The sequence below is a fragment of the Anolis carolinensis genome, chromosome 1, assembly GCF_035594765.1.
Source record: "Anolis carolinensis isolate JA03-04 chromosome 1, rAnoCar3.1.pri, whole genome shotgun sequence".
NCBI classification, from domain to species: domain Eukaryota; kingdom Metazoa; phylum Chordata; class Lepidosauria; order Squamata; family Dactyloidae; genus Anolis; species Anolis carolinensis.
The window spans coordinates 291,490,921-291,502,487 of record NC_085841.1 but is presented as its reverse complement, the minus strand read 5'-3'; the positions used below and the strand labels follow the sequence as shown (position 1 = coordinate 291,502,487).

Genomic DNA, 11,567 nt, shown 5'->3' with positions numbered 1-11,567 from the left:
AGATTTCTCCAAGGGCCTCAAACAGAAATCTCTCTGCTCTGCTAGGATTGATTGATTTAATTTATATCCCACCTCTCTCCCAGAATAGGATTGTAATCAGGGGGCCTTTTCCATGTCTAGTAACTTGACTTGAATTTAAAGCATCATTACTCTTCCCATCTAGTAGCAAATTCAAGTACTGCGTTTTTATTAGACTCCTAAGAAGTCAGGCGCAGGAATACCATAGAATTATACTATAGAGGGTCTAGAAAATGCCTAAAGACAATGTATTTTTGGACATGGGTACGTCAAATCACAGATACCAGTTCCACAGACAGGGGCTGTACTATATCATAGTGTATATTGTAATATTTTAGGAGCCAGTGTAGTACAGTGGGCTCTCTAGATCCACAGGCTCTATGATTTCAACTGACTACAGATTGCCACAACTCACATTATTAAATGGCAGTGACATGGACATACTGATGCTTGCACATTCATGCCACTGCTATTTAATAATATGAGGTATGATTACATTTTTATATCCATGCAGGGCCCTAGAAGGAACCCCCATGGATGATGGTCACACTGTCAGGTAAGGGTTTTCAGAAACCAGGGTTAAAATCCACTCTGTTTTATAGAAAAAGTACTTTTAGTGATGTACTAATTAGATCATAAAGCCAGAAATATTTCTCTTATAAATCTAGTGAATGTTGGATTAAGACTCAGACCAACCAGTCTGAATCATAGCTCAGCTACAGAAAGCCAGTCACTCTCTCTCAGCCTCAGAGAAAGGCAATAGCTATTCCCTCTGAACAAATCTTACCAAGAAAGCCTTGCAATAGCTTTCCCTTAGTCACCCCAAGGCAGAAATGATTTGAAGGAACACAACAACAATAAACATATTACATAGATGTAATATATATTTTATATTAAAAATGCAGTATATATATATTCAGCGGTTCGAATCTGGGGAGCAGGGTGAGCTCTTGTTGTTAGCCCCAGCTTCTGCCAATCTAGTAGTTCAAAAACATGCAAATATGAGTAGATCAATAGGTACTGCTCTGGTGGGAAGGTAACGGCACTCCACGCAGTCATGCCAGCCACGTGACCTTAGAGGTGTCTATGGACAACACCGGCTCCTCGGCTTAGAAATGGAGATGAGCACCAACCCCGAGTCAGACACGACTGGACTTAATGTCAAGGGGAAACATTTACCTATATACAGTATATATAAATGTATATGTGTGTGTATACACACACACACACACACACAACACTCTTCTACGCACAGGGAAAAAAGGGTAAATAGACACAAAAAACATATCAATAACTTGTTGAAGTTGGAGGCTTTCATTTTTCTGATGTAATAGCAGGTGAGGGCCTATAAGCACGAAAAGAGGAGAAACATCTTTTTCCCCTTCCTGAAACATCATACACAGACCTATATAGAATTTACAAGGTTTCTGCTCATCTCCTTGGGAGCATGAGATAGACTATAAATTTTTGTTGCTGATCTCAATGGCATACTCTTTCAAAACTCAAGGTGGAGCAATGAAACCAAACACATGTTTAACAAGTCTTTTAAAATCATTTAAAGCCGTTTGTGGAGGAACAGCTCGGTTTCCTCATTTCCCCAGAACACACACACAATTTCAAAGCCTCATACAATAGCAGTCTTTCCTCCAGTTAGTTATTACATGAGCTAACAGAACATTAAAAGAACATTCCTTCTCTCCTAGGTCTCCTAAAAGCTATTTTTCCACATATGTTAACAATGCTGGAATATCAATACCACCAATGTTTAAATCTTTCTGGACTCCCATTCTATACATAACCAAAGATAGGATCATCCTATATAATCTCGGTATTTGTTCACGTTCCTTCACTAATTATCATACTTGCCTCTTCCTATCCATTCTTTTTAATCTTCGCTTTCCTACCCTGCCCCAACCCAACTTTTTATGGAGATATAGTTCTGTTTCCTTATATAGGGCTGCTGCTCTTTTTTCACACTTACATTTTTCTAGTATTATCACCCCAAAAGCTCTTCAGTTTATCAGGACTGGGAGACTGCTGGTATCCATGGTAGTTTCCCATCCAAATATTAACCAAGTACAAACCTTGTTTGTTGCTCTTCTGTATCTTTAATTCGACACTAACTTATAACAACCCAATCATAGAGGTTGAGAGAATTCAGTCAGAGGAAGTTTGCCATTGCCTTCCTCTATGGCAGTGGTTCTCAACCTGTGGGTTCCCAGATGTTTTAGCCTTCAACTCCCAGAAATCCTAACAGCTGGTAACTGGCTGGGATTTCTGGGAGCTGTAGGCCAAAACACCTGGGGACCCACAGGTTGAGAACCACTGTTCTACGGCATGATGGTCGTCCAAATTGTTTATAGGGCTAAATTGGGATTCAAACCTTGGTCTTCCAGGGACCTTATCCAGCATTCAAAACTACTACACCACATTGGCTCTCTCAAACATGCTTCATTTCTTAAATCAGAAGAGACTGATGTGGTTATAGTGAAGCATTTTCCTGTTCTGTAGTCACATTCCCTCTTTAAAGGTTTTTTAAAAATTGAAATGAATTGGGCTTGAAATAAAAATCTCTGCTCACCTTGTTTGTGTTGCATTGCCCTGCTTGATTTATTGGACCAGCTCCTTGTGCCAAGATGGCAGTTTTGGAGACATGGCTATTACCTCCCTGCGCCAAGACTAGGTGTTAAGTAACAGGTCCTGTGGTGTCTGCAGATATTTTAATTCTACATCCACAATACTGGCTTGAGAACACAAAGGTTAAACATTTTTTTCCTTTTAAAGAAGTTGTAGAGGGAAACCAGAGGGCAGGGAGAAAACCCACAGCCACTCCAAAACTAAGGTCAAAAGCCACAAAATGAAAGCAACCTTTCAGAAAAAGGATTTCACACAGTAAACTAATTTTATGATTCGGTGGCTTGTGCATTTGGGCACATTTAGTGGTTGCAATGACGCCTAATCCTCAAGAAACCTGTTGTTCACTCTTGGCAGGCCAGACCTTGATCCTGCATGGTTCAAGGCCAAGGGAAAGTGGCTCCGTCCAAGCTAAAATGAATCGGAAAGTCTGTCTCAGATGTGCAGAGAAGTAAGAGGAATTGCCTCTTCTGTGTCAGCCAACAAAAACACACTCACTTATATACACATACCAAGCTTAGGACCCTCAAACTGTATTTCCCTTGTGTGCAGCAAGTTGCAAAACTGAGCCAACTTAATTGGTCAATTTATTTTTATTCTGCTTCCAAATATCGTCATTGTAAAAAAAAAATCTGCATAAAATACTTACCAGGGAAATGTCTATAGAGCGAATGGAAACAGTTGAGCAGAAATGGGAGACACAGAGATCATTGAAGCCACAAGGGACCATTGATCACATCATTTCTTTTCAATTATTCTCCAAATGCTGAGATTTTACCAGGCACGGCTGAAACATGACTTTGGTCCAGAAGTAATCATAACTCCTTCCTTCAAAAAAGGGGACCACCCAGGACCACACACACCTACATACACATATACAGATTAGCCAATTCTGTCCCAAAACACTGCTGGATACCAAGGCATCATGCTACTGAAAAGCAGAGGCTGGATGGCCATCTGTCAGGGGTACTCTGATTGTGCTTTGCTTTGCATGGCAGGGAATTGGACTAGGTGGTCCATGTGGTCACTTCCAGCTCTATTATTCTGATTCTATGGGACATCCTCCTTTTTGCACCATACCAGCAGACATTCTGGGGAGAAAACACTGAGAACATCCAAAACCGACCCCAAAGTTCTGAGCATTAACAAGGTGAAGACAATATTTTAAAAATTTCAGGTCGGTTATTTTAGTGTCATAAAAGCATAATAATGTACACCAGACATCTAAATTAACTTCCATCTTTTAAAAACACCACGGAATGTTTTATACATCGTTGTACTCATGCTTCTAAAAATACTCGCTTTCAATTAAAAACAACACTCACAGCAATGAGCCTCATGCCTCCTTCCAAAATCACCAGCAAGAACAACAAATCGTAAAGCGAAGGGAAAGATGTTTATAGGTCTCTCAGGCACACCAACAGAGGTCTTGCAGGGCTAAACAGTAAAGCTCAGGATTCCTGGTAATAATCCAGTTTGCTGCTCTACAGTTCCTTTTATCGCAACACAAATGCTGAGCTGGCAGCAATAAACCTCTCTTCCAAATGGTATGGCTTCAAGGCAGCCTATATATTTAAAAAACCAAAATCCTTCAGGCATTTCCACCACAAGGTACCTTTACTTTAATAGCCTAAAGTTGTTTGTTTTGGGAAAGAAACAAGGTTCCCACAAAACAGGATCTCCAAGTCTATGTGTTGACGCAGGTATCATTTCTTCCACTTCTGCTTTTGGATTTTTTTCTTAAACCTCTTCTCCTGCTTGGGCCCTGTTGGGCCTTCTGATTTTCTCTTCTTGTCACTGAGGAAGAACAAGACAAAGTAATAAATGTATCACTTGGAGCTGGAATGTTATCAGAAATGGAGGACTTTTAAAACAAAATTCTATAGAAAGTACCTCCAAGATTTTGTAACAAAAGAAGCTGAAGTGTATAGCCTGTACATCTACCAAAGGTGGCCATGTGCTGGATTATTTAAGACCTTTTGTGTGTGTATGTGTGTGGGGTGAGAGTTTGGCAATTCAGACAAGGGCCCCTTTAACACCACACTGTCATAGTACTATGATCCCACAGTTTAACTGTCATGGTTCCATTCTAAGATATACAGCATAAGAAAGAGATAGTCAGCCCTCCACATTTAAGGGTTTAATTTTTGCGAATTTGATTATCCATAGATTTAAAACATTGTCTTTAGGAATCTATAGGTCAACTTCTGGCAAAAGGTGATTAGAGTCATGCTGAGGGATCAAGAGAGTCCTAAAGAGAACACTTCTCTAGGAATCTGGAGGTTCTCCAGTGCAATTCTATGGTTAATTTCCATCCAGTTCAACTCCTTGGCATGCAGGAAAATACAGTAAAAGCACTCCGAACAGACAATTATCCATTTTCTGCTTATGTCAAGTAGAGAGTGGGGCAAGGATTTATTGTGAAATAGTAAAACCTTGTCTCAATTGATGGATAGCACAGTCCTCCACTCTTTTCCACATTTTAATATTCACAGGAGAACCTGGAACCTAACCCCAGTGGATACCAAGTGCCCACTTGTTTTTTTAGTTATTTTTTTAAATGCCTTGTGATTTACTTTTCTTTTAAATCATGTTTTGTTTTATTTGCCATTTGATTTATTTCTAAACAGTTGTGTTTTTTGCTATTTTATATTGCTTTTCTCTGTTGTAAGCCACTCCAAGTCCCCTTGGGGGGAGGGGGCGGGACATAAATAAAGATAATAATAATTATTATTATTATTATTATTCCTACTACTACTACTACTACTACTAAGAACTTAGTAGCACTTATATCTCTTCAAGTGGCATATCAGGTGATCTTTAGTTAACTTCAGGGCTGCTCCCAATTTGGATCTTTCAAAATGGGGTGTCCTAGGCACAGAGTCTAGGCAAGAACATTTTGCGAAATGTGTGCAACTGCACTCACCTTTTCAAGCTAACAATGGAGGCATTCTGTCCTGCTTTGGTCAGCACTTCATTCCATTCTTCATCGTCTCCTCGGATAACATACCTGAGGGGGGAAAGGTGCTTTTAAAACCCCTTTTAGTTTAAAGCCAACCAACTACACAACTAGTAGTTGTAGTAAACACAGACAAGGAAAGGAGCATTCAGCCGAAATTCAGGTGAAAATTATTCTTGTTATCTAAAGATGCACATCTGCACATTACATGACCTCCTGGCCATCGCATCTATCTGAGCTACCATTTGGAATGACAGATCTATAAGCACTTCCAGGATGCAAACACGGTCATCCTTGCCCTTTATGCAATAGATCATGGCACCATACAGACTTTCATAGAGAGTGTTGGTTTATTTGCTAAAGAGCTGGAAATAAATTGCAGAGAAAGGAAAAGGGCAGGATGCAGGGTGATAACTTACTGTGAAAGGTCGAGGTCTTTCAGCTTCCCAACATCTTGCTTGTGTTTTTCCTGAAATTCTTTTGCTGCTTCTTCCTGTCATCAAAAAAGCTATTTTTATAAGTAACGTATGCAAACCAAGTTTTAAAACCCACAGCTTTCAAAACAAACAAATAAATCGATGCCAGCCCAATGTTAGTTAACAGTGCAAAAGAAAGGAAATTTGGTTCTTGATGTATTGCCTACAACAGACACTTTCTGGGGACTACAACTTCCACACAAAAATATTTATGTAGTATCCATAAAGTATGGAAGAATAACTTGCAGCACTACATCTCCCTGAATCGCCAACCCATGTGGCCAGTAGCTAAGCATGCAAAGACATCCTGGTAGCTGTATTTCAAAAGCAGCATCTCCAAGTTCTGTATTAAGCCTACAGCTACTCAGGTGAACTGGAAAGAGAAGTTCCTCCAGGAACATTACCTCACTGTAATAGAACAACACTAAGTACTCCAACTGAGTCAGTGGTAAGTGTTGAATATAATGGGAGAAAGTGTACGTTACTTAAATGATTTTTTTAAAAAAGAGTATAAGAATTGCCCCTCTGGGCTAGACTGAAGTTCCTACTAGTCCAGCATTTTGTTTCTGAGGACAAGCCAAATGCTGTTTGGTTGCACACAGCATGAGCCTGCAGAAAAAGAGAGTCAATCTTAATATTTAGTTTACTATCATTTGAGATTGTAACTGAGTTTTTATTTGAATTCTTAATTGAACTGGGATATAATGAGGAAAGTGGATGTAGAAACTGAATGAAATAAAAGGCTGAATAATATTCTCCTTTCCACTCTCACTCTCATATGTACAAACAGCCTTTCCATGCCTGCTTCTTCAGCTGACCCTCCCTTTTCTCACAGGTGAGCAGGGTGTATCTCTGATGTGCTTCTGATTGAGATAAACCATTTCCCTTCTCTGAACATTGGGAAATTTCTGTAGGTTTTTATTCAGCCAGTGCTGAGAGCTGAGTAATATGCAGAAACAAGAGGCATGCACTTACCAAATCCTCATTTAAGGATTTCAAGGTTGGTTCCATCACAATTTCTTTTGTTGCTGCCATCTGCTCCTCCACAGCCTTTTCCTGGATAGCATTGAACAACTAAGGGGGGAAAAACAAGTAATGAATAATAGAACTGACCATTTCTTTCCCCAACCATACCAATATTCAACTTCATTTAACCACACTAAAAAAATCACTCCCCCTGAAGTGTTTGTAGCCCTCTCTGGGTTCTCCAGTGCTATTCAATGGCATGCTTCTAGCCCAACTAGTCAAAAATGGGGAGTTCACTACTATCCCATAGCACCTTAGAGAACTCCTAAGAACCACCCTTAGCTTAGCCAAAATGCAGCAACAAGGTGCTCAAAGCAAACCTAAGGTATATCACTACAATAAACTTCTGAAAAGAGTCCTGCAATCACACAATCTTGATCTTATACTGTCAAACACAACCTCAAAATGACATTTACCTGAACAACCTTGCGGATGGTTCTGTTGAAGAGACCCATCAATTGCCCACTAGGTAACTCTATCTCTCTTTCCAGCTGATCCACAGATTTATGCTGGAGGCCAATCCCAAGAAGAAGTGCCTGAGGAGACAGAAAAGACATTCAGCACTTTCATGAAACAGAAGATAACTCTACAGTTAGGCAAAAAGTACTGGCATTATTCACTATAATTTGATTAGATCTAATTTTACTCACTCTCCTTTAAAAAAGTACATTTATAATAAATGCGGGGGAGCATAATACCAGAACCAAATCATTTTCATTTTAAAAACTTTAAAATATATAATGAAAATGTTTTCTTTTAACCCATTACTCATATTTTCCTTAACCAATTACCCTATTTCTGTTGCACACACAACACTCACTTTTCTCTGTGAAACCAAGGTTTTCTTAATCTCTGCCTGATCCACAAGAGAACATTCCTGCCTGTGACACATCCACAGGGCAGTGTTCATAGTAATCTGTCTCCCATCACAAATCTGCAATACATCTACAAATAAATCTTTTTATCCTCCCTTTTTTCCTTTAGCCTCCCTTTCAGCTCTGCTTCAGTATGCCAGCTCCAATCTATTTCTCCTTGTGGAGTACAGTGGCAAGACAGCATGAGGTGTCGCTTCTTCCAGCAACTTTACACAGAGTCTAAGATACAGGCAGGCTGAGCAGCTTGACTAGCAAGGTGCCACAAATGAAAGCTGACACCATTTCCTCTCACCTTCAACCTAAATGCCTGCCTCACTGATATTCAGGAAGCATGTGAGCCACAAAGGTTACTGCATGGGCAAAAGAGGCAACAGGTCGTCATTTTTCAATAATAATCCATTGTATTATGCAAGTGTGTTATGACTTGACAAAAACTATTCAATTAAATAATGAACAGATGCTTGGATAACAGTTTCCTGTTAAGGACAAATGTAAAGCTAGGTCCTGTCCTGTTTATGATTAAGAGGCTACTTAATAGAATATGCCCTGGTATTTGTTTCATATGTTTCATCCGAGCTTTTGTACTGTACAGTTCATTCATATTGCACAGTACGGCAGACCCCTCTCCACACAGATGAAGTAGTGAAACAAAAGTGAAAGCAGCACAAAACCGTTTGCTGATCGTTCCAAGTGGCACTCCCTGAGCGGTCCTGGGAGCTCATTGAGGGCGCGTCCTTCTTAGCTGTTGGGTAGTGCTGCTGCTGCTCTGCCTGCCGCACTAGTTGCGTCTTGCCTGCCTCAGTGCCTGCCTTGCAGCCTGCTTATTCTTTAACCTCAGGTCTCCTCTGCAGATCGAGACTAAAATGCCCCAGAATCATTGGTACCTTAAGCCCTGCCTTTAACTTCAGGTCTCTTCTTGCAGATCAAGAGGGAGACCTCTCAGAATCAGTGGTACCTTAAGCCCTGCCTTTAAGCTCAAGTCTCCTCTGCTGGTCGAGAGGGAGACTTTTCAGAATCACTGGTACCATAAACCTTGCCTTTAAGCTCAGGTCTCCTTTGCAGATCAAGAGGAAAACCTCTCAGAATCAGTGATACCTTAAGCCCTGCCTTTAAGCTCATGTCTCCTCTGCAGATTGAGTGTAAAACATCTCAGAATCATTGGTATCTTAAGCCCTTAGGTTAGAGAGTGGGACCAGTGAGGAAAGAGGAAATGTTTTTAAGGAGATTTTATTTATAGAAAGAAAAAAAAATCTCTAAAATTTGGGGTAAGACCCAAACTTTGCATGGTGATTTTCACCCCTCTAGCCCTAAAACTGAGCGGAAGGGCAGCCCGCCCATTGCTGCCAATAGGACGAATGCATTTGTATATTCGGATGGTGAAACAAAAGAGCTCATTCGGATGGGTGACAGTTTTGGAAGTGGAAATGGGGCCATATGAATGGAACAAACAGAAATGGTAGCGATTTTATACAAATGCTCAAGACTACTACTTAGCAATTGAATGCCTGATATTAAACTCTACAGAAGGCAGACAAGATACAAATGTAACAGAGCTGTGTATGTTAATGAATCACACAAAAAGTTACAATAACTGAATAGCAAGCCAGAGGAGACTACAAATGGAAACACAGTATCAGCTAAAGGTCCAGAGTCTGGCTATTACAGTAAAGTCTCACTTAACCAACATAAACGGGCCGGCAGAACATTGGATAAGCGAATATGTTGGATAATGAGGAATTAAGGAAAAGCCTATTAAACATCAAATTATCGATTATGATTTTACAAATTAAGCACCAAAACATCATGTTTTACAACAAATTTGACAGAAAAGGTAGTTCAATACGCAGAAATGCTATGTAGTAATTACTGTATTTACGAATTTAGAACCAAAACATTACAATGTACTGAAAACATTGACTACATAAACATTGACTACTAAAAGGCAGACTGCTTTGGATAATCCAGAAAGTTGGATAAGCGAATGTTGGATAAGTGAGACTCTACTGTACATTAGATCAAGCACTGGGAAATTTACGTCCTCCAGGTGTTTTGGACTTCAACTCTCACAACTCCTAACAGACAGTAGGCTGTTAGGAATTGTGGGAGCTGAAGTCCAAAACACCTGGAAGGCCGAAGTCTGCCCATGCCTGAGTTAGATGGATCCAATAAACAGTAGCAAAACATATGGTACCTACAGACTGCGTGGCAGAAAGAGTCATATCCCCAAGCTGGTTGAGAAAGTACATTTTAGCTATAGTTGGGATCATGTCCATAATCAAGTGATAGTCCACCATGTTCCTTGAATACATCTCCAGCCTCTTCAGATCATATGGGGTAAAAACAGCTTCTAATTCGTTACGACTTATAGCTGTCCACACCATCAGTTGTTTGAGATGTTGAGAGAAGAGGGAGAGAAAAACAGCAGTCATACTTCCAGAGATTGATTTGTCATTTTATCTATGTATTCTATTCATCTGGCTTAGGACTATGTAAGAGAAGGAAAGAATTAAGAGAAATGTGCAAAATAGATGCCACTAAGGCTCTTTTCACTACCAAATGCCAAAGATGTTAACTTGACACAGAGGCCATTGAATGCTCACCTAGGAACTAGTGTATGGCTTCTGACAAAAACCCCACAACTAAGTGAAAAAGATACGTCTTCATTTCTCAAAAAAGGATATCAAATTTTGGTACCAAATTTTGTTCATTTTAAAAGAGAATAGAAAGAGACTCAAACAGAGGAGAAAACAAAATCATGCAAAGAGGAAATGGGAAAACTTAGTTCAATACACTAGAAATGGAATCTAGTTTGCCTACAAGAAAGGTTAGAGAAATACTGATTACAGTCACAGTTATGTGGCATATTGCTGATTGGAGCTGAAATCCAGAATGTCTGAAGGGTCAAAGGTTCCCCAAACCTGATCTAGAAAACAAGACTACTATGCATTTTTTATCTACAAAGACTTTTTGTTTGACAAAAACACTTACTTAGGCTTTCACTGAGTCTTCTCACTTTCACAAAATAGTCTACAAGGAGTGTAGAAACTCAAACTTACGTGGTTGAGACTGTGGCTTGACATTCCTGTTTTGCAAGATATTCAGAGCCAATGAAGGCAAGAAAGTGCTGAACTGAAATGATAGTAGAGACAGAAACCTCCTCCTGAAATCTAACAGGCAAAGGAAAAGACTGGAGTTAGTACTTAAAAAGATCATTTGCAACATGGATGCTAGTGCTGGATGGAAGACCACAAACATTTCATATCCATGTTTTAGGTATAAGAAACTTCCATGTATTCCAACACCCAACATTATGTGACCCAGTGATTCCAGTAGCATCTGAAGCAGCCCATGAGTCCCATCCCTGTGGCATAGTCTCCATTACAGACACCAAGAGTCCTATAACACTTTCATACAAATGTTGGTTGAGGGATGGCCTGAGATATAAATGCTGAGTCACAAAACACATCAAGCTGACAGCTGCATTTTTATATGAAAGCATATATTCAGAAATATCATAATGCCCTAAATACTTCCAAAGTGGTTAGGAGTACAGGACTCCTCCAAAAGTGGTAAAACTAT

The 11,567-nt window shown here is 39.8% G+C and overlaps 1 protein-coding gene across 2 annotated transcripts in view; it reads right to left on the bottom strand.

Moving 5' to 3' along the window:
- Window positions 1-3,226: 3,226 nt before the first annotated feature.
- The window catches only part of nat10 (N-acetyltransferase 10), a 32,854-nt gene continuing 24,513 nt past the window's right edge, over window positions 3,227-11,567 (bottom strand). For both annotated transcript variants that reach the window (XM_008117400.3, XM_008117399.3), the window contains exons 23-29: window positions 11,045-11,155; window positions 10,184-10,356; window positions 7,530-7,649; window positions 7,063-7,161; window positions 6,031-6,104; window positions 5,579-5,662; window positions 3,227-4,449 (exon numbers count right to left, since the gene is read on the bottom strand). In XM_008117400.3, coding sequence (XP_008115607.1) covers window positions 4,359-4,449; window positions 5,579-5,662; window positions 6,031-6,104; window positions 7,063-7,161; window positions 7,530-7,649; window positions 10,184-10,356; window positions 11,045-11,155 — 752 coding nt within the window. In that variant the 3' untranslated portion in view covers window positions 3,227-4,358. The remainder of the gene's footprint in view (window positions 4,450-5,578; window positions 5,663-6,030; window positions 6,105-7,062; window positions 7,162-7,529; window positions 7,650-10,183; window positions 10,357-11,044; window positions 11,156-11,567) is intronic.